Source organism: Lepidochelys kempii, chromosome 14 (genome assembly GCF_965140285.1).
Source record: "Lepidochelys kempii isolate rLepKem1 chromosome 14, rLepKem1.hap1, whole genome shotgun sequence".
Lineage (NCBI taxonomy): Eukaryota > Metazoa > Chordata > Testudines > Cheloniidae > Lepidochelys > Lepidochelys kempii.
The window spans coordinates 26990182-27013734 of record NC_136393.1 but is presented as its reverse complement, the minus strand read 5'-3'; the positions used below and the strand labels follow the sequence as shown (position 1 = coordinate 27013734).

The 23553-nt window shown below is 47.9% G+C and overlaps 1 protein-coding gene across 2 annotated transcripts in view; it reads right to left on the bottom strand.

Moving 5' to 3' along the window:
• Window positions 1-23553, bottom strand: part of GAS7 (growth arrest specific 7) — a 213185-nt gene that overhangs the window by 9917 nt on the left and 179715 nt on the right. For both annotated transcript variants that reach the window (XM_073310810.1, XM_073310811.1), the window contains exons 9-12: window positions 21412-21490; window positions 20033-20161; window positions 14535-14658; window positions 230-309 (exon numbers count right to left, since the gene is read on the bottom strand). In XM_073310810.1, the coding sequence (XP_073166911.1) occupies window positions 230-309; window positions 14535-14658; window positions 20033-20161; window positions 21412-21490 (412 nt within the window). The remainder of the gene's footprint in view (window positions 1-229; window positions 310-14534; window positions 14659-20032; window positions 20162-21411; window positions 21491-23553) is intronic.

Here is a 23553-nt window from a genome sequence, read left to right as displayed (position 1 = left end):
TGTGAGGAAAATGTTTTCTTTTTTCTCCCCAAATGACATTATGCTTAATTTCCTGGATGAGCAACATAGTGGCAGGTTAAAGTCTGTTATCTCTTCTGTATTGTGGCTGCAAATGGAGAGATACTAGGGTGATCAACACGAATAGATTATCTTGAAGGGCTTTCATCACAAGGAGAAATAAATAAAAGAGCAGTATTAGAAACACAAAGTGCTACACACTGATACATACCAGAGTGCTGGTCACCATTTCTTCAAACCACTTGGATTGGGCTTGATTATAAAGATCCACACAACGCATCAGGTCATCTCCTGGAAAGATCAAGATAGCAGTAAGTCATCCTCCTAGTCCTTGTAAAGGAGCGGAGTAGGAAGTGACAGGTTACTTTTCTTTTATAGTCATATATTTGAAGGCCATTAGGTCACCTAGTTTGACCCCCTACATAGAACAGCCATAATTTCTGGTTGAACTAGAGCACATCTGTATTACATTTGTTATGTGCAAACAGAAAACAATCCCACCATATACTCTGTGCTAGAAAAGGGCCAGTTGGCCAGTTTTCCAAAGCTGAAAACATTTATTAGAAAAAACTAATGGGGGGGAGGGGATTTACACATAAAAATGTGAACAATAATTGGGACTCCTTTAAAAACATTTTACTAGAAGCCCAAAAAGCCACAATTCTGCCATCATGAAAGAAGGCAACTTCAGTTAAAAATACATCCTGGTTAAGATGAAAAGTGAAAGCAGCAATAAAAAGTTTAAAAACAGCAATTTATGACAAACTAGGAGAACTTGAAAACGATGAATTCTGGACCTGCCTGGTAGCAACTCCACAGTTAAGACTGCATTTGAAAATGGGTTTAACATGGGGTATAAACCCTGTTTTGTGCTGAAACTAGATGGCCATGGAATTTTAAAAATATATCAGGAAGAAATGGTTACTTACTGTAACTGTGGTTCTTCGAGATGTGATACGGCCGTGTATTCCACTCAGGTGTGTGCACGCCCAGAGCATCTGGAGCCAGAAAACTGTACCTAGCAATACCTGTAGAAGGGCGGCATTCGTACCTCATGGCCATAGCCTGTCCCCTGGGCATATGAGGCAGCACCGATATGACCCCCCTCAGTTCCTTCACACCGAACGCCCAGAGACAAAACTCTGATGCAGAGGTAGTGGAGGGTGGGTCGTGGAATACATGTCTGCATCACATTTCGAAGAAATACAATTACAGTAAGTAACGGTTTCTCCTTCTTTGAGTAGGTGCAGCTGTGTATTTTATTTAGGTGATTCACAAGCAGTACCCCCAGGGGTGGGGCTCAGAGTCTATTTAAACAGATTGCAGGACCACTTTCTCAAAGTTTGCATCTACTCTGGATGCCACAGTAATGGCATAATGGTTCGTAAATGTACGTCTGTATCAACAACCATGCAGCAGCCCTGTAAATATCCAATATTGAGACATCACTTAAGAACGCTAGTGATGTAGCCTGTGCTCTCGCAGAATGGGCTTGGACCTGCTGAGGGGACACAGCTGAAGGTGTTTCATATGCAGTCTTGATGCAGGGAGTTCTCCACTTAAAGAATTTGTCTGAGAGGAGATTGCCTGTCCTTTCATACAGTCTGCATCCGACACAAACAGATGAGGTGAAGCATGGAAGAGTTTAGTCCTGTCCAGGTAGAAGGTCAGACATTGTCTGACATCTAATGTGTGAGGACTGCTCCTCCAGGAATGAATGCGGCTTAGAAAAAAAACCCCAGGCAAACATACCACCTTGTTCAAATGAAACAGAGATCACACTGGTAAAAACTTTGGGTGTGGTCATAAAGTTACTGTGTCGGTGGAGATGTGTGAGAATTCCGTATACACCCTCCTTGCAGACATAATGGCTATCAGGAATGTGGTTTTCTGAGACAAAAAGGGCAGTGGACAGGACATCAGGGGCTTGAATGGAGGGCTTAGTAAGAGCTGCCAGAACCATGTTTAGATTCCACAAGGGAACAGGCTCTAAGACTGGAGAACGTAAACGGAGAAGTCCTTTTAGAAATCTTGTTGCCATGGCATTAGAAAAAATTGATTTTCCCTGAATAGGGGAGTGAAACTCTGATATCGCTGCCAGAGGCTCTCTCAGTGAACTGAGCACAAGACCCAGTTTCTGAAGATATAGCAGGTACTCCAAGTTGTCCTGGATAGAAGATTGCATCAGTTACATCCCGCAGGCCAAGGACCACACCGAAAACCTCTTCTACTTCGTTACATAGGCCATCCTAGTAAAGGGCTTCCTACTATTGAGTAGGACTTGCTGAACTGCTGACAAGCACTGCTCTTCCTCTTCATCCAGTCATGCAGCAGCCATGCCGTAAAGTGCAGGGAGCTGAGCACAAGATGGAGGGTGGGGCTCTGGTTCTGAGTGGGCAAGTTGGGATAGGGAGGAAGAGGTACAGGAGGCTGAACCAACAGCGCAAGAAGGTCCAAGAAACAGCACTGTTTCAGCCATGCTGGAGCAATGAGGATGAGCTTGGTCCAATCCGCCTTGAACTTGAGGATGACCTGAGGAATGATCGGTACGGGGGGATGTTAGGATATAGATATTCAGGCCTGTCAGTAAAAGCCTATACTCTATGAATTTAGGTGTATTCTTATCACTTGGCTAGTTAGAGGTATAAAAGAAAGAATCAAAGTCACTGTCTGCCAGTGTAAAGTCCTTCTCTTACTGTGACAGTCTGAGGCCCTGTTCTTAGGCTAAGGCCTTTGGCTAAGCAACAGAGGCAGCCATAAGCTGGGAAGCGAACGGTCACATCCTCACATTCCAACCTAGTCACATTGAAAGAAGGTGCTATTGGGCTGTTAGGAATACAATCCTGTCCTGATAGTGCCTATCGCCTCCAGAGAAAGGGAAGTGCCTAGAAGATGTAAAAGGAAACTTAGTTTGATAGCATCCTGTCTGGCAAGAACTCACTTATCAATAGCTGCAATGTGAAATCCTCACTTCTGTATTATTTTGTCATTATAGTTACCACTTTGCTATTGTTTGTCTTTATAATCTCTGTCTGGTTCTGTGAGTGTTCCTGTCTGCTCTATAATTAATTTTGCTGGGTGTAAACTAATTAAGGTGGTGGGATATAATTGGTTACATAATTATGTTACAATATATTAGGATTGGTTACTTAAATTTCAGGAAAATGATTGGTTAAGGTATAGCTAAGCAGAACTCAAGTTTTACTATATAGTCTGCAGTCAATCAGGAAGTGGGTGGGTGTGTAGGTGGGGAAATTGGAATCAAGTTTTGCTAAAGGGGGAAATGGGAACAGGGAATGGGGAGGGGGAAATTGGAATCATATTTAGCTAAAGGGGGAAATGGGGACAGGGACACCGGTAAGCCTCTGTGGTGTCAGAGCTAGGAAGGGGGAACTAAGGAAGGAAACTGGAATCATGCTTCCTGGAAGTTCACCCCAATAAACATAGAATTGTTTGCACCTTTGGACTTCGGGTATTGTTGCTCTCTGTTCATGCAAGAAGGACCAGGGAAGTAAGTGGGTGAAGGAATAAGCCCCCTAACAGGGGAAGGCATATGGAAGAGTTGACTGCCAGCTACAGTGGAAGACATTGGAGAGGGAGCCCGGGCTGAGACCCCCCTGAGAGCAGAATAGGCGACACTTCCTTTTTTCCCTAGTTGCAAACAGGTCGATCGTAGGAATGCTCCACACTGAGAAGACGACCCAGAGGATGCTCTCCTTCAGGGACCGCTCATGACTCATGGAGAAAATCCCACTGACATGCTCCACGAAATGATTCTGCTCCCTGGGCAAGTGGACAGCTATCCAACTGTTGATGCAGAATTGCCACAGGGTATTGCCTCTAGGCGGAATAATATGGACTGTGCTCCCCTTGTTTGTTTACATAGCACATCATGGTGGTATTGTTGGTGAGTATGTGAGCCACTGAGTGTTTGATAGGGTCCCAGAAGACATGGCATGCCTTGGGAATGGCCTAAAGCTCCAGCACACTGATACAGCCCAATGGTTCCTATTCCGACCACAGGCCCTGCACCCTCAACGAATCCAGTTGCACCCCCCCAACCCAGAAGGGGAGTATCAATAACCACTGACTTGGTTGGAGAAGGCCGAGCAAAGGCAACAGTCTCGCAAACATTGCATGGGCACGTTCACCACTGTAAGGAGTCCAGGACTAGTGGGGGAGCCCAGGTTGACTTTCCAGTGTTTAAACCAAGACGCAGATGGTTGAGCAAATGCAATGTGGTGTTGATGTGGGCAAGAACTTCCTCTCTGGAGACACCCCTTAGTAGCCAGTCATCAAGTTATGGGAAGATGTGGATTCCTTTCCTCCTAACATATCCCATAATCACAGTCAGGCATTTGGTGAATATTTGGGGATCGGAAGAGTGGCTGAATGGGCAAATCATATACTGAAAGTGGCATTCTCCTATAATGAAATGAAGAAGCTTCCTGTGGCTCTGCAGAATCACCACATACAAGTACATGTCCTGAAGTTTCAGAGCAGTGAACCAGCCAATCTGAGACAATGTGGGAAGGATAGTCAACAGAGTGACCATTTGGAACCTCACGTATTTGATAAATTTATTGAGGCTGCAAAGGTTGAGGATGGGTCTCATCCCACCCTTGCATTTGGTCACCTTTGCATCAGGAAGTGCTGGGAGTAGAAGCTGTGAAGTGGAACTTCCTCCACTGCTCCCATTGCCAGCAGAGAGTTGACCTAATCAATGAGCAGTGTCTCATGAAAGTGGTCCCTGAAGAGGCACAGGGAGCGAGAGTGGGGAGGAGGGATGGAGAGGAACTGGATGGCATAATATGATAGTGTCTAGGACCCTGTTGCCAGAAATAATCGATCCCCAAGCATTGTAAAAGCCACCCTGTCCCCAAAGGGGCAGGAGAAAGAAGAGGGAAGAGCAACAACTGGACCAGTGCTCTGGACCAAGGAGTCAAAATGGGCATGTAAAGGGCACCACAGGAGGGTGCAGGGCCTCGCCAAACCCCAAATGTAACTGCTTCCTCTTGTGAGATCCCTCTTTCTGGGGTAGTCCCAGTGTTTCGGGGGAAGGGATGCACAAAGCAGTCCTGTGGGCGATACTGCTGCTGCTGAGTACCACAGTGGCACCTCTGTGTTGATGGTGTGTACACCCCCAAGGACCTCCAGGTCACTCTGGAGTCCTTAAAGGAGTGCAATCGGTCATTGATCTGGTTGCAGAACAAGGTCCGGCTGCCAAAAGGCAAGTCCTCAATGGCTTGCTAGACATCAGGAGTGATTCCAGAGTTTTCCAGCCAGGAAAACTCTCTCTCTCTCTCATAGTGACTGCAGAGGCCATCATCCTGACTGAAGTGTTCGCAACATCAAGGGCAGACAGCAGGGATGTCTTGGCCACCAAGCAGCCTTCTGTGACAAATGCCCAAACCTCACTTGAGGCCTCAGGTAGCTGGTCCACGAATTTGCACAGAGCTGTCCAATTAAGGAAATCGTATTTGGATAGCAAGGCTTGTTGATTGGTGATCCGCAGATGTAGGGACAAGGATGAGTAGATTTTCCTTCCCAGAAGGTCCAAGTGCTTGGAGTCTCCGTCTTTGGGGGTGGATTTGAATCTGACCTGTCAGGCCCTGTCATTCACCACCATTCCAATGAGAGAATTCAGGGTCAGATGGGAATAGAACCCTTCAAATCCCTGCACTGGAATGAAATAGTGCTTCTCCATGCACCTACCCACTGGCAGTACAGATGCCAGTGTGCTCCAGAGGGCTTTTACCAGTTCGAGGAGTGTGTCATTGATCAGGAAGGCAACTCTCCCAGGGACAGATGGCTGTAGACTGTCCACCAATTTGTGAGTGTTCTATGTAGGAACCCTGCCTGAATGCTGAGCTATGTGGCATAAAGTCTTCTGGTATGGAAGGGGAGGATGAACCAGGCAACACAGCATTATCTGGAGATGAGGACAAGGCTCTTGATTGAGCCAAAGATGGATCTTGCTCCTGGGATGACATATCCTGGTGGAAAGACTCCGGAGGCTCTATGGGGAGGAAATCTGCTGATGCCTGGGCTCATGGCTTATCTGTAACCATCACTGTTGATCTGGCAGGTGATCTCACCTTTGAATGGAACAACAACTGAGATCTCCACGAGCAAGCGGTGTCCCACTGGGTCCAAGGTGGCCACTGATATGGGTATGGCATCAGTAGCCACCAGGCACCAGGCCAGGAGCTCATGGGGCACATGGCAATCCTGAGAGCCATAACCGTCCATTAGCAGCCCTCTGTGCTCATTGAGTTATGTGGAATGGATGTGGAAGAGTCCCGGGATCTCGCTGACAGGGGTGGAACAATACCAGAGGGAGTAGGGCTCATGACTTCTGAGGAGAGGCTGAGGGAACTGGGCATATTTAGTCTGCAGAAGAGAAGAGTGGGGGGTGGGAAATTTGATAGCAGCCTTCAACTACCTGAAGGGGGGTTCCAAAGAGGATGGAGCTAGGCTGTTCTCAGTGGTAGCATATGACAGAACAAGAAGAATCATAGAATCATAGAATATCAGGGTTGGAAGGGACCTCAGGAGGTCATCTTCATAAATGATCTTATCTTCATAAATGATCTGGAGGATGGTGTGGATTGCACTCTCAGCAAATTTGCGGATGATACTAAACTGGGAGGAGTGGTAGATACGCTGGAGGGGAGGGATAGGATACAGAAGGACCTAGACAAATTGGAGGAATGGGCCAAAAGAAATCTGATGAGGTTCAATAAGGATAAGTGCAGGGTCCTGCACTTAGGACGGAAGAACCCAATGCACAGCTACAGACTAGGGACCGAATAGCTAGGCAGCAGTTCTGCAGAAAAGGACCTAGGGGTGACAGTGGACGAGAAGCTGGATATGAGTCAGCAGTGTGCCCTTGTTGCCAAGAAGGCCAATGGCATTTTGGGATGTATAAGTAGGGGCATAGCGAGCAGATCGAGGGACGTGATCGTTCCCCTCTATTCGACATTGGTGAGGCCTCATCTGGAGTACTGTGTCCAGTTTTGGGCCCCACACTACAAGAAGGATGTGGATAAATTGGAGAGAGTCCAGCGAAGGGCAACAAAAATGATTAGGGGTCTAGAACACATGACTTATGAGGAGAGGCTGAGGGAGCTGGGATTGTTTAGCCTGCAGAAGAGAAGAATGAGGGGGGATTTGATAGCTGCTTTCAACTACCTGAAAGGGGGTTCCAAAGAGGATGGCTCTAGACTGTTCTCAATGGTAGCAGATGACAGAACGAGGAGTAATGGTCTCAAGTTGCAGTGGGGGAGGTTTAGATTGGATATTAGGAAAAACTTTTTCACTAAGAGGGTGGTGAAACACTGGAATGCGTTACCTAGGGAGGTGGTAGAATCTCCTTCCTTCGAGGTTTTTAAGGTCAGGCTTGACAAAGCCCTGGCTGGGATGATTTAACTGGGAATTGGTCCTGCTTCAAGCAGGGGGTTGGTCTAGATGACCTTCTGGGGTCCCTTCCAACCCTGATATTCTATGATTCTATGATTCTATGATCTAGTCCAACCCCCTGCTCAAAGCAGGACCAATCCCCATCCCAGCCAGAGCTTTGTCAATCCTGGATTAAGGAGCAATGGTCTCAAGTTGCAGTGGGGGAGGTCTAGGTTGGATATTAGGAAAAACTATTTCACCAGGAGGGTGGTGAAGCACTGGAATGGGTCACCTAGGGAGGTGGTGGAATCTCCATCCTTAGAGGTTTTCAAGGCCCGGCTTGACAAAGCCCTGGCTGGGATGATTTAATTGGGGTTGGTCCTGTTTTGAGCAGGGGGTTGGACTAGATGACCTCCTGAGGTCTCTTCCAACCCTGATATTCTATGGTTGCATGATTCTGGTACTGGCTTTTTCCCAACTACCAGGAGGGGTGCAGTGCTGAGAGATAGAAGGATTCAGCAGCATACTCAGTTGGAAGGGCTATCGAAGGTGCAGTCCTAGGAAAGTCTTGGACCAATGATGAAGTCAGGACCAAAAATCAGAGGAGGTCTGCAGCTGACTGGTACGCCTTATGCTGTGGATACAATTGGTACTGGCATTGTTAGCATCAGTACCTGACTAGATGGATGCCTGGAGGCTGGAACTGGAGTTGGGGGTACAGGGTTTCTGACCTCCCTACTCGGTACCAGAGAAGGGTCAGAGGTACCTGCGCCATCCTACGTCGGCCACTGGCTGGTCCGTGATCTTCCTGGGGGAGGCAGAAGGGTCGCCCGAGACCTGGAGAAGTCTCAATTGGTCTTACAAGACCTCTTCCTTGATGCTATCAATGGGGAGCAGCTCCTCCACCTATTCGGGGAGGTGCCTGCCCCTGAATGGGTGGCAGTGCTCTCAGAGCCAGAGGGCAATCTTCAGCCCGATGAGGGCCTCGGTACTGGATCAGGCCACATGGCCTGTTTGAGCAGGTGCCGCTTGAGGTGAAGGTCCCGAGCCTTTTCTTGAAATATCTGCAGATTGAACAACGCTCTTTAAGGTGGGTCTCACTGAGACAAAGCAAGCGCCATGAATGGAGATCGATGTTAGGGATTGCTCCTCCACACAATGGACAATGTTTGAACTCACCATGGAGCCAGACTTTAACAACCAACACTCACTCACTTTTTACAATAAAACTAGGCTAGGACTAATTGTGAGGTTATGAGACTACAACCACACAGAGCTCTGAGTCCAGCCATGGGCAGTAAGAAGGAACTGAGGAGGGTCGGGGTGGTGGCACTCCATATGCCATGGGAGGGGCCACAGCCACGAGGTGCAAACACAGCCCCTCTACAGGTACTGCTAGGCAAAACCTCCAGCTGTGGCGTGCTAGGTGCACACACACCTAAGTGGAATACACGTCTGCACCTACTTGAAGAAGAACTTAGGGTCTAACCTGGTCCACAGAGTGTGCTCACTTGTGAGAAGGTCACCACACATTGAGTTGGCAGGCCTGGAAGTTCAAGATAATTTTCCTAGTGATCTGAGCACACTTGACATGGAAATTACTGAGACCAGGTAAACACCGAAGCCCTTGATGGCATTTTAGAATACAACCACCCAGCTGCCTTTTCTAGTTGGTAACACTGCCACAGTATTTGCACTATTCCTTATAGGAAGCACGACGGGCTACTGCAGCAATCTCCCTCTACTCCCACTTAAATACAGAAAGGAGTTTCCTAAGTGTTTTAGTGAAGAAATACAGATGATAGTGTTTTGCTGGCACCCAGCCCCAGGTCTGTAGCAGACGCAATCCCAACAGTAGTACAGTGACCCAGTGTTTGCATGAGAACCAAGTTGTGGCAATGTTAAGGGAACACCCTGAAAGAACTGGTAAGAATTGTATCAGGACCAGTGACTGAGGGAGCCGAGCTGTTCCGTGTGATACAGGTTCACAATTCAGAGTACTTATGGGACAGATTTGCCATTGCTGTTTTAAGATTTGCACAGCAGTAACTGTGCTCCCCCCTCCCCCCCCACCTGTGCCTGTTAAAGTGAGTCAACTCTTTCCTTTCACATGCAGACCTTGCAACACTTATCCACCTCTTTGTCACTTATCAGCATGGCACCTAAGCACCTCACAGTCTGTGATGAAGGTAGCTGCACAACTCTCCTGAGGGAGGGCACTGCAATTCCCACCATTTCAGAGAGCAGGAACTGCAGCCCGAGAGGCTAGGTGACTAGCCCAAAGTCACACAGGGAGTGTGTGACACAGCAGGGAACTGAACCTGGTCTCCCCAGCCCACAGCTAGTGTCCTAACCACCAGACCATCCTGCCCCTTTAAGATTGCAAGACTAGACTACTCTAATACACTCTGCATGGGGACCATCACATGTGTGACTGCCTGGAAGATGAGGCTTGTGCAGAAATACAGCGGCCTGCTTGTTAGGCAGTGCCTTTACCAATGTGCTTTGGAAGCTGCACTGTCTGCCTAGCAGGTTCCAAGTGCAGATCAAAGTGTCCATTTGGACCTTCAAAGCACTCTCAGGTTTGGAGACTGGAAGACCACCTCTCCCTGTGCCAAACTGCTGGCTGTAAGCAGTGGAGCTCCCAGGGCAGGGGCAGCATGTTCTTTATGAATACGCTAGCCTCTGGAATTCCCTTCCCCCTGCTCCACAAGAGCCTGGATTTTTGGCCTTCTGCATGTACTGTAAGAGATGTATTTTCCCCTCGCATTTGGAGAGAAGACTGATGAAAGGCAATGCTATTTTGCTTGTTGGCAGGCAGCTGTAGCTGTAATTTTCAGGGTAAGATGGGCAGCTCGTAAACAAGTTATTAAATGAGTTTCCATCTCATTTCTTGCTGTGACACATCAAAGGACACAGAGCCTGGGGCGAGCACTGTGTTATTATTATACACAGCAATGAATAAGCTGCATTCTATGTATTCCAGGCTCCATTTTCCTTGTGCTGTGTCTCAGACAATGTCTAGAGCCTTGGCAACGGAGCAGCATTCCAGGGCCCATTAGCTAGCTACCTCCAGACTATGGATTTTACTTGCACTAACTGCGGTTTCTGCGAAGGCAGCAGAGCCCCGCCTGTGCTGGAGGCACTTAGCACCTCTCGGGATTTGGCTCTCTCAGACACCTTGGGGCTGAGCACCAGGAAAACCCTGGGTTAGGTTAGACGGGCTGAGGCCCAGGGATTTCTTTGAAAGAGTAAATCTGCTTCCAGGATTAAGCTATTCATTAGGGGTGGGGGGTCACTGTGATGAAGCCCCCTCACTAGCAGGGCCGGCTCCAGGCACCAGCTTTCTAAGCAGGTGCCTGGGGTGGCATTGAGAATGGGACGGCAGTCCGTGACCCGCGGCGGCAATTCGGCAGCAGCTCCGCCGCTCTTCCAGGCACGGCGGCAATTCAGTGGCGACTGCTTGGGGCAGCAAAATTGGTAGAGCCGCCCCTGCTCACTAGCCCCTCCCTGCCAGCTGCAATGCATGCCTTGTGGAGTGGCTGCCACACTGCAGCACAGCTGGCTGCCAGCGGGGCTCCTGGCCCTGCAGCATAGATCCCAGGAAGAGACAGCACAGAGTAGGGACCTCAGGCTTCTGTGGGGCAACTCCAGATCATGTGCACACGTCCCTTGCGGCCTGTTCTCCCACTCTGCCAGATCCAGCAGGAGCAGGGGGCTTCGGAGTCTGGTGGTGGGTGCCAGGGAACAGGGGAAGAGCCCCGAGCCTGGTGGGTGCATGTGTGTAAGCAGGCAATAGCGTGTGAGTGTGTGGCTGCATTCAGAGTTTGGGTGGGGGGTTCAGAGCTGAGGTGTGGTTGGGTGGGGGGTTCTCAGCATGGGGGAGATAGGTGTGCCAGGCATCCCCTAAAAGTCCAGTCGGTAGCGGGGGCCAGGGGCTAAGGCAGGCTCCCTGCCTGCCCTGGCTCTGCGTGGCTACTAGAAGTGGCTGCCAGATCCTGGCGGCCCCTAGGCATAAGGGCCACCAGGGAGGCTCTGCATGCTGCCCCTGCCCCAAGTGCCAGCTCTGCAGCTCCCATTGGCTGGGAACCACGACCAATAGGAGCTGTAGGGGTGGCGCCGCAGGGGCCCCGCAACCCGAACCTCCTCCCGCACCCCAACTCCCTGCCGCAGCCTGGAGTCCCCTTCTGCACCAAAATTCCCTCCCACAGCCTGCACTCCCCCCACCACAACTCCCTGTCCCAGCCCTGAGCCCCCTCCTGAACCCCAAACCCTTCATCCCCGCCCCCACCCCCCCCACCCCAACCCGGAGCCCGCTCTTGCACCCCAAGCCCCTCATCCCTGGCCCCACCCCATCAGCCACCACCCTCGTCACTTCACACACACCCTTCAGCCCCCAGGTCATAGTTTAGCCCTTCCAGACTCACCTCTGCTTCCCTTAGGGTTCTTCACCCACCCCAAGCCTAGGAGGGCTGCAGTGGGATCCCCTCTCCCACTTCCCAGGCTGAGAGTGGCAGCCCTGGCCCCCACGGGACTGGGGCTGACATCAGGAGCACCAGCCGACCAGGGCTGGCTGACAGTTGGAGGCTCTCCTTGCGGCATGGCGGGGCTGCTACAGTCAGCCGGCCCTGCGAAGAGGCCAGCCCTGGGTGGCTGTGGCTCCCACTGTCGTCCCCCAGGCTGACTGCCAGCGGGAGCCCTCGGCCACCCAGGGCGAACTGACAGCAGCTGAAAAAAAAATCCTCGAGTTCTCTCATGAGAACAGGAGTCGGGCTTAATTTTACTTAGAAATCGTGTCCCTCAGACTTAATTCAGGAGAGTTGGCATATCTGCACTTGTAAATGAGGGGGAGGGTGGACTGGCAGGCAGGGGATGTGGGCAGGGAACAGGGAAGGTCTAGATTTTAGGGGAGTGGGTAGGACTAGACTGGGATGAGGATAGAGCAACGAGAGGTCACAGAGGGATGAATACAGCTTGCCTCCACCCTGTCCTTTTCTGTACAGTTCCCCTGTTTGTCACTCTGACAAGTTGAAAGGGTGTGAGGGGGGGCCCGATTCTCACAGACCTCCCTAGCTAAACAGTTCCCAGTTACACACCATAGCAGTCCCCCAGTGTTTCCCTCAGAACATATGGCCAATCTGCAGAGAGTGGAGCATATAGTACCTGCATCACTGCCAGCTATTTTGAGCACAAAAGTCAGCGATTTATGGAAGTTTTAGAAGATGCAGCCACATCCCTTGCAAGGCTGTCTGTGGACAGCTTCTGCTGCTGCCTCTGTGCTCCTTATCAACTCCACCAGGAGCCAGAGGAGCTGCTTGATTTACAGACAGGCAAAAATAAACTATTATATAAAAAAAAAAACATTGTTTTGATGATGTTCTCAGATCATGTGTTGTCTCAAGTGGACAATCCCAAGGCTCTCTCCTGCCACCTAGTGGACAGAATCAACCAACATATTCATAGTTTTGTAAAGGCCAGTAATTGTGAAAGCTATGAAGAACAAGGCCCACATACTCAAAAGGTACTTAGGTGCCTAAGACTCAGATTTAGGTGCCTAAGTCATAGTGTTAGGCACCACTGAGTCCACTAAACCCCTGCTTGGCTGCCACTGAATGCTGCAGGTGTTAAATTCACTTGGCACCTAACTTTTCGCTGTAACAGTTCCCTAGCTGCCTACATTTCTGCACTGGGGTATGTCCACTTCTGCCTGTCTCCTGCCTAAGTTCTACTGCAATCCATGAACTGGGTGAAGATACCTGCCGGAAGGTACCGGTGGGGCTTGATCTGGTACGCATGATTGGGTCCCATTCAAAATCTGCTTGGAGGAGGTTGTTCGGTCACTATCAGCCTTGTGACCCTGGGTGTCTTGTGCCTGTGCAACTTAAGTCCAGAGCTCTGACCTCAGCCTGCCAGCAACCCACAAGCCTCACGCACATCAATCTGCAGATGGGTCATCAGTAAGGTTGGGAGCAAAGCACACAGGCATTAGAGCTTCTCAGTGACAAGGTAGTAGGGAATGTTGGAAAAACCACATTTGGCAACCATTGGCAAAACAATATATTTTCCCAACACCCTGTTCTTGGAAATGGCTGGACCAGTTTTGTTGGAACTTTCCAAAAAACTTCAGCATAAGGCAGACACCACGCATGGGGAATTTTACCCAGAACAGTTAAAGTTTGTTGAAGTTATAAGGGTCTTTTAGTAGAAAGTATTGGCCAACTTTAACTAGGAGTTTTGCTGCCAGCTCCATCACTGACTAATTGGAAGGAGTGGGATAGAAATCATAGGCCAAATTGCCTTTCAATAGATTTGTAAATCCAATCTAAGACATGTTGGGCCCTCTTCTTTCTACCCACACCACTCTCACTGAGGTCCCCAGTGACCTCTTTCTGACCACACCTAAGGGTCTTTACTCCATTTTTGCCCACCTCTGCTGCTTTTCACTCTGTCAGCCATCCTCTCCTTGCCGAGATCTTTTCCTCCCAGCTTTTCAAAATAACATCCTCTCCTGGTTTCCCTCCTGCCTCCCTGATAGTTTCTTCCATTTCCCTTCCTGTGGGTCCTCCTCCGCCCTGTCAGTGGGGTATCCCAATGCTGTGCCCTTTGCTCCCTGCTTGTCTCACTTGACTCCCTGTCTCTCATCAGCTTACTGGGTTCAGGTATCAGTTCTATGCTGCTGACTCTCAAATCTCTCTTTCCACCACTGACGTTTCTCCTTCCATCCAATTTCCTAGTTTGGCCTGTCTCGTTGATATTGCCTCTTGGATGTCTTGTCATCCGTTAAGCTTAACACAGCCAAAATCAAGCTCCTTCTCTTCCTTCCCAAACCTTCACCAGATCCCCCCTTCTCTATCATTGTTGACAACATCCCCATCCTCCACACCACTCAGACCCACAATCTGGTGGTTCCTTTGCCCTCCTCCCTTTTCCTTCCCCCATACTGCAAATTCTGCTGCTGCTTCCTCAACACCTCACCAGGAACATCTTTTTCTTCCCATCCTGACAGCCTCATCTCTCATTCTGGCCCCCTTTGCACCCTATCTACTGCAACATACTCCTCTCTGGCTTCCCTAATTCAGTTTACCAGATATGAACCTCAAGCCTCACCCACTCACCAGCCTGAGTGGATTTCCGCCTCGCTTTCTTGATCTCCTCTTCTGTCTTGTTGCTGAGCTTTATCTCCAACTGCTGGGTTTTCATTTCCAGATCCTTCTGCCTCTCTGTCAGGGCTTTCCGGGCCTTGAATAAACAAAGCACACCAGACATGTCTTACAGAAGAACTTCCAGCTGCCTCATTATGTCTATAGAGTCCATCTCTTCCCAAATGAAATCATCCCAGTACAGCAAGTAGGTACCCTGTAGTGATGTGCATGCTGGGGACATTTTATGTCACCCAAAGTGTCCTTTAAAGTGTCTCATCAGCTTCAGCCAGCCTGTCTCAGCAGTAATTAGGTTTGAGTACAGACAACTCTCTTTTGCAAACCAAGAAGCCAAGTGAAAAGCTGAGGGAATCGTCCCTCCTGACTTAGATTGAAAACACTCTATGGCAATGACAATGCAACCTGCACAGGTGATCATGCACCAAGCGGCACAGAGCTCTTCTTAGGTCTGCTCTTGATGGCTCTGTGGTCTGCTTAACAAGCCACACTGGGGACCTGGCCAGGCAATTTCATGTGAAGAAATGACAACTTACAAGAACCCAGGTGTTACCCTGTAGTTAATGACCCATTAGCGCTGGGTGAAATTTCCTGGATGAATCATTTACTTGCCAAAAATGTAGTTTTAAATCAGCTGCAGCTACTAGTTGTTAGGATATAGATATGCAGGCCTGTCGGTAAAGGCCTCTACTCTAAGAATTTAGGTGTATTCTTATCACTTGGCTAGTTAGAGGTATAAAAGAAAGAATCAAAATCACTGTCTGCCAGTGTAAGGTCCTTCTCTTACTGTGACAGTCCGAGGCCCTGTTCTTAAGTTAAGGCCTTTGGCTAAGCAACAGAGGCAGCCATAAGCTGGGAAGCGACCGGTCACATCCTCACATTCCAAACTAGTCACATTGAAAGAAGGTGCTATTGGGCTGTTAGGAATACAATTCTGTCCTGATAATGCCTATCGCCTCCAGAGAAAGGGAAGTGCCTAGAAAATGTAAAAGGAAACTTAGTTTGATAGCATCCTGTCTGGCAAGAACTCACTTATCAATAGCTGGGATGTGAAATCCTCACTTCTGTATCATTTTGTCATTATAGTTCCCACTTTGCTGTTGTTTGTCTGTATAATCTCTGTCTGGTTCTGTGATTGTTCCTGTCTGCTGTATAATTAATTTTGCTGGGTGTAAACTAATTAAAGTGGTGGGATATAATTGGTTACATAATCATGTTACAATATGTTAGGATTGGTTAGTTAAATTTCAGGAAAATGATTGGTTAAGGTATAGCTAAGCAGAACTCAAGTTTTACTATATAGTCTGCAGTCAATCAGGAAGTGAGTGGGTGGGTGTGTATGGGGAAAATGGGAACAGGGAATGGGGGTAAGGAAATTGGAATCATTTTTGGCTAAAGGGGGAAATGGGAACAGGGAATGGGGGTAAGGAAACTAGAATCATGTTTGGCTAAGGGCAGGAATGGGAACAAGGACACAGGTGTAAGGCTCTGTGGTGTCAGAGCTGGGAAGGGGGACACTAAGGAAGGAAACTAGAATCATGCTTGCTGGAAGTTCACCCCAATAAACATCTAATTGTTTGCACCTTTGGACTTTGGGTATTGTTGCTCTCTGTTCTTGCGAGAAGGACCAGGGAAGTAAGTGGGTGAAGGAATAAGCCCCCTAACACTAGTGAGTACAACAATTGGGTTTCACATATTGCAGGTGAGTGCCCTAAGCACTGGACTCTTGAGTCCTTGGGGGGTGGGTGTCTCAATTTCCTCTTGAAGCTGTTCCATTCTACATAACTAATCAAATATTTATTGCAGCAGGGACCGGGAGTCCACATAGCCCCCAGATCACCAGGCTTACAGAGCCACTCGTCTGCTTTTTCTCTGGCTCAATAAATATTTAATATTTATACAAAGTGCTACAGCTTCAGCAGGAGAGCCCACCCCCACAGCCTCAGAATATCGGACAGCTCAGTGGATGGGGCCCTTGGCTGTAATACTAGAAACCCAAGTTCAAGTCCCCTGTGGCTGATGTAGAGCAGGACTATGACCTTAAGCCTTGCAGTTTAAAAGCAAGAGCCCTAATCACCGGGCTATAGGATCTGGAGTGGGGGGTACCTCTTCCTTTAGAGGCTTTGTGAATGGAATTTCAAATTTCATTTGCTTTTAATAGAAAAAGTGGTTTAAAATGCCTAAAATCTAAGCAATACATTCATATGACCCAAAATGTTTGTTTCACTGAGAAAACCAAAGAATTTTCATTTTGGGTTGATCTGAAATGTACTGGGATTGGGTTTTTGGTTTGACCAACAAACGGAAGAATTGATTATTGCTCAGTTTTAGTCCGAAGTAGTGAGGCCTCATGTTATAAGGGTTAGCGATATTAAACACCAGATTCATTTGACAGTCCTAATTGCTGCGCCCTTACCCAGGGGTCTTATGTTAGGGACACAAAGTCTTCTCCACTTTGTTCCTGTTACCTACTGGGGGTGGCTGGTTGGGATCCCCACCTCCAGCAGCTGCTAAGGGGGGGGACACTGCCACCCCCAATTTGACAGATGTGCACTAGTGTCATCAGAGGAAGGACTGCTGCCCTCCCCACATAGTGCAGACACACTGGCAAACTGAAATCAGGTGGCCCAGGGTGCAAGGGGTTTCCCTGTGATGAAGGGAAACGGGGAACTCCAGGAGGGAGGAAGAAGCCATGGGTCTGTTCTTCCTGTCTTGGGGCACAAGAACAGGTGAAATTAAAAGGTGGAAATTCAAAACTGATAAAAGAAAATACTTTTTCACAAAATGTGTCATCAGCCTGTGGAACTCACTGCCACTGGATGTCACCAAGGCCCAGAACTTACCAAGATTCAAAGGGGGATTGGACATTTTTTGTAATACAAAAATATCCAGAATTATCATAGTAAATACTAAAAATGGAGACTGTTGAAAGGAATACAAACCCTCCTGCTACCAGGCGCTGCGTATGAGGGGCTAAGAGGAGACTTTCATGGGGAGTCATTGCCCCACATCTGCTACTGCAGGGTTCTGGCACTTTCCTAGGCAGTGGCAGCTGCTGGCCACTATCAGAGACAGGATCCTGGACTAGATGGTCCTCAGGTCTCATGCAGCCTGGCAATGCCTACATTCCTGTGACATGTAAGTATAAGGCTTGGGGTGTGTGCCACAGCTTCTTGCCCATGCCCTCGCCTCTTGCAATGGGTGAGAGTAATTACAGGAAGGGAGGTCCAGTGGCTAGGGTACTGCACGGAGATGCAGGGAATCTGCTTTCAATTCCTGGCTCAGCCACAGGCTTCCTGGGTGAGCTTAGGCAAGTTCCTCAATCTATTCTGTGCTTCAGTTCCCTTCTGTAAAAGCAGGGATAGCATTTTCCTGCACCACAGCAGTGTTGTGAGGATAAAATTCATGAATGATTGTGAGGCACTGACACTACAATGATGAAAGCAGTGCAGATAGTCCAAAAATATGAATCATCTCCAGTCACCAACGGAGCAAGCCAGACACTCGGCCCTTGCAATACTGTCCATTGGGAATAAAAAAAATTGTTGGAGAATGGGGCTCATTCAATGTGCCAAATGACTTCATATACAAAAAGGCTTTCACAGTGCAATTCAGAATTAGTTTAATCTACAGAGTGCTTTATATCAGCCTGTTTCTGTGTAGTAGAGGTAAAATATAAAGATAGACAGCCAGGGAAGAAAAAGTATACCTTGGACAGCAAGCAAAAAAGAGCTCAGTTCACCTACTCTAGAAAAGGGATTTTCAGAGACTAAGCATTTAAGACCAGGGTGGTTAAAAATCATGATTAAAAACTGATTTTTAAATCCAAATCCTTATTTTTAATATGTTGGTCAGATTTTTTTATTTGCATGGTGCTTGTTCTCTACTGTGTTCTTATTTTATAGGCTTCAATTGTGAATGTGGATGTCTTGAACTTTTCTTTAGTTTTCTGATTGTTATAGAATTTCAGCGTTTTTTTCTGTTTTCTTTTTTAAAACATTTTAATCTGAAATTGCAGTAACAAAATTTTAAATTAGTTTTTCCGAAGCCTTAATCTGATTTAAATTAACAATTTTTTAAAAATAATCAAGTGCTTTAAATAATGATTTAAATCAATCACCTTGATTTAAATGGTTCCATCATGTTAACAGATCTAATTTGAGAGTATACCAGTAATTACTTCTGCTGTACATGCAGGTGAGGAAACTGTACGCACACATTATCATGTTAGCCACCTGTGAATACATTTACCCTATCTGTACGCACAGTTGCTGAGGTTACCTAAACACACAAGGTAGACGTGTTTTGCACAAGCTGTTGCCTGTTTAGTTAAAAATCAGGCCAACACTCCCTTGCCTCCGGTAACATATTGGAGATTTTGACCTAATTTGGAGGCTGCTTTTTGTGTATGTGTTGAGTTACACACAGACATCCCAGCCCTGGAATAATGGCTCTCTACATCGACTTCACAGGCAATTACTGGTGGGTTAATTTTGCAGCTTTGAAAGATTTTGAGGGAGGAATATTTGGTGTTGGGCTTAGCTGGCCAGGCCATAAGAGGGCATTGAAGCTGATAGAAATGGAGCCTGGCAGAGGGCTACCTGCTTTGTCTGTGTCATGCTGAGCAGATGCCACCCAGGGGTTCTGCATTTGTTTTCTAATCCATTGATTTAATTATCCCTCTGGATAAATGGTTGGATAATGTTTGCTTCAGATAGGAGTCTAAAGAACTTAGCACAGCTGGGGAAAGTGCTTTCCATGTAAGCCGTGCAGACTGACAGTTTTCCATGTGCTGTGTCCCTGGCCGTCTGGGAAGGCCATGTGATGTGCACTCCAGCATATAGTTTGGTTCCTGAGAATGCTCTGTGGGGACTTAACAACCAACACCTGGATCATTCAGCAGTATTGTGTTTTGGCTTCATACAGGACACAAACAGTGCTGGCACCTGGCTTTTCCTGCCCTTTCTCCAGTCAGAGAGTCAGTCAGGAGAAGGGGTGGAATGCAGAACAGGGGACGGGTCATGACCTCAGCTGTCTGCTGAAGGTGTGTGTACAACTGGCAGAGGCTTTGCTGGTGACCTTAGGTAACCCATGTTAGATTGACATCCCTGCCAGGCCCTGTCTGGCTAATGTGACTGCAAAGGATGCATCAAGATGGATATTTTCACCTAATGCCATAGCAATGTATTAACTTAGAGAGTGAGAAGGGTTGGGTTAGAGACATAATTCAATGTAACACAAATATCTCCAGACATGACACTGCTTCCCTGGTTTCCTATGAATCACCAGAACAGAACAAGACTTTAGGAGTTTAGCACAGCAGATCACACTCCGCCTCTGGCAGAGTCCTCTCCTGTGTAGTTAGAAGCTGAAGAGAAGCATTCCATGAGTTTTTTCTTGTGTCCCAGAGGAGATTATCCCACCAAAGCTCACTCTGCTTCATTCTCTGTTCTTACCTTTTCTACTGCTGTGTAGCGACTAGCCAGCTGCTTCCGTAAATCTGCAATGTGATGGTCATATTTCTTCATGTCTTTCTTAAAGTTCTCTCTGAAGTTGAGCAGTGGTTTCTCCACCTCACTCTGGAGCTGGGAATGACAATAGAAAGGGGCATTGGGAAGTGATAACAGCCAAGCACTGATCGGGAGCATAACATGGCTGGATGCAGTTAGCTGTTTCTCCTGGAAGGCTTGTTCACAATGGACGAGAATGCAGTGCTCATACTTAGCCAGAGATGCAATTTGAGCAGCATGATGGCAGAACGGGCTAGGGATCTTTCCCTTCCCAAAGAAAGCCTGGAGCAAAGCTGCCTCCACCCCAGCCCGTCAGTTAAGGGAACGTAGGAGGAATTTCTCAAAGGTCACAAGATTCTTAGGCTCTTGCTATCCTCTCTCATCAGAAAGCCTGAAACCTTTAATCTCCTACAGAGATACTTGTAACAGCCACCGTCACAGTGCCTCATACACAGTTAATGAATTTCCCCAGCCCATGCCCTGGGGGGTCAGTGCTGTTATCCCCATTTTCTGATGGGAACAGAGGCCCAGAATGAGTGAGTGACTTACACCAAGTGACCCAGGCAGGACCAGGAATTAAACCCAAACCTCCTGTGCCTTACCACAAGACTGTCCCGGTCCCCACCCCAGCTCGAAGGTGGCAGGAAGCTGCCTCTCCCAGGCGCAGCACAGGCATCTCACTCACACCCTGAGTTCTCCACTGAGCTGGGGACCACACAGGCGGTCAGTGCATCCCGCACTGCAGGTGGCCTCGGACGACAGTGAGTGGGAGGGAGGGACGGCGTGGGACTATGGCTCTGCCTCCTTCCCTTTGCTTTGGGAAATCGCATACTGTCAACATACTTGGACAGAGGTGGCTGTGTGCTCCACTTAGCAAATGGCCTGCAGTGTTTTCTAGCCCTCTCACCAGGTGTGCAAGAGGCAGGAGGTGTCTTGCCCCCCCCCCCCACCCCAATAACCCTGCACATGAGCTGGCCACGCACTGGCCTGTGAGTTTGAATCCTGCTGCTACCCCCGAGGCTATCAGTCCCCTTTGCCTTTTGGTGTCACCGTCCCTCTCTGTAGGACAGGGTGATAATAATAATATTCCCCCATCTGACTCTTATGTTCTGTTCCCAGCTTTGGCAACAGAGTGGGGTCTAACGGGTTAGAACAGTGTTTGCAGAGAGCAAAGGCAAACACACAGATTTCCTTAGTGTTCTCAGATTTTGCCATTTGGACTACCTATGTATGTTCATATTTTCCTTATTAATATCCCCCAAAGGCTAGACCACTACCAAACTCCTGGAGAATGCTCTGTGTGAACAGAGGAGCTTGCAGATTACCTTAGAGGAAAATTTGAGATGAACCTCTGCCTCATCCGCCAGACTTTTCTTCAGCTGGGCCCAGGCCTCTCCTAGGGTGCTGAAAAACACAAAGCATCACTGGTCAGTGCCCTGATCCGAGTGTTGTACCCATGCATAGCCCCCACCAGGATTCATGAGACAACCTTTCGTTTGTGCAGTGTATATTGTTATCAGCCCTTCATTGTATCATACTCAACATACTGATGTATGCACCATCCAGCTACTACAGCTTAATCAATAAGACTGCTGTCCCCTCAGCATGAAGACAGTAGTACCACTTCACACCTCTCACATCTCAGACACAAAGACCTGGACAGCCCCCTCCCAATAGAATTCTCTCACATTAGCTAATGGAAAAAGTATAGTCATTAAAACCTTCTACCATCCACAATGTTTAGAATCCCTGAGCCTGCAGACCTCTGAAACCCTGTGTACAAAAGTGGTTTAGCTACGTGTCTGCTTCATAGCCCTCAGTTCTGTCTTAAAGACACCTGCTGCTGAAAATATTGTCACATCTCCAGGCAAACCACTGAAGTGCACAGTATCCCCTTTCCACAGTGAAAATGATGGAATTGAAAGAGGCTATGGAAAGGGACCTCCAATTACAGGCAGTCAAGAGAGCAACAGTAGCAGAGTGCCCAGAAGGCAAAAAGCCAAGTAATGGTAGGAGCAGATTAATATTTTCAAATTAACGATGAACTGAGTATGCAAGATGGAATCATATTTTGAGGCCAGAGAGCTGTTGTCGCTGCCTCATTACATAGGATACTGTGCAAGAAATTCATGCCTCACACCCGGGCATTGACAGCTCTCTGAGATGGACTCAAGAGTGTGTTTACCAGCCAGGAATGAATACACAACTCTGCTCCTTGAAAGAAGGGTGTCATAACCACCAGCCGAAAGAGACTGTTACCACATGAACTGCCCGCCCCACCATGGGAAAGGTGAGAGTGAACTACATATTCAATGAAAAGCAGTACTTGATTACAAGGGATACTACTTAAACTTTTGGGATGTCAGTGCCCTGCCTGATACAAGAAGCAAGTCAGTGACTGGCACTTTGGCATTCTGGATGCTGCATTCACTAACAGACCGCAATTTGCCTCAGAAAATTTCAGGGAATTTGCAGGCAAATGGGAGTTTGACAACCACACCTCCTCCCCAGCATAACCACAGAGAACTGGTAATGTGGAATCAGCTGTGCAAATAGCTAAGACTTTTACCCAAGGTGGTTTCTTCTGGTTAGCATTCCTCATTAGCATTTTTGGCACACAGGAATACCCCATCACAGGGGTGCCAAACAGTGCATCACAGGCACTGATGGGACAAAGGACCGAAACCTTGCTACCAATGAGGGGAGACATGCTGAAGCCAGACGGATGGAGATATGGCTGAGAAGAGATGGCCAACAATAAGAGAAAGCAGGCATTAGAGTATGACAGGTCACCAAGGATCTACCGTGAGAAATCAGCCATTAGACAGACACTAGAAGAACTGGACTAAAGGCCTTGTGAGGGATGCAATGGCACCCAAGTTATATGAGATGTCTGTGCAAGAGGGACAAGTGGCAGAAGGAACAGGAGGCACTTATGAGCCAGCAGACAACACCCAGAGAGCCTGCAGAGATACTGAGATCATCACAGAATGGAGAGTCAGAAAACCACCCGCCAAGGAGACTCCACAAAGAAACAGTTTGCTAGACTTGGTGAGTGGACCCAGGAAACAGAAATAGATCACTCCTGGAGTGGTCACCTGTTGAGGAGATCAAACTAGATCAAAGATTGTGTAACCAGCTGGGTCTGGACGATACCCAAACTCAGTTATGGGTTAGCAACCTCCAGCCAAAGGGACACAGAGTGGGAGTCAATTGTTGGTTTGTAATGTTTATATAAAATGTTTGTAAAATAAAAAAGATGTATCATGAACTGGACTCAGAGGGCCATTGTTCCCTGCGGGGGGCTGTTATTAAGGGGACATCAGAGAAACAGGCAATGTGGAGGACTTAGGCTGGAAGCCACCTGGACGGAGCAGTACACAGGGTTAAATAAAGTTTTCCTTGTTCAGCTTAACCTGAATCCAGCATCTCTCATTGTGAATAAACACTTGTATTTTTCTAACTTT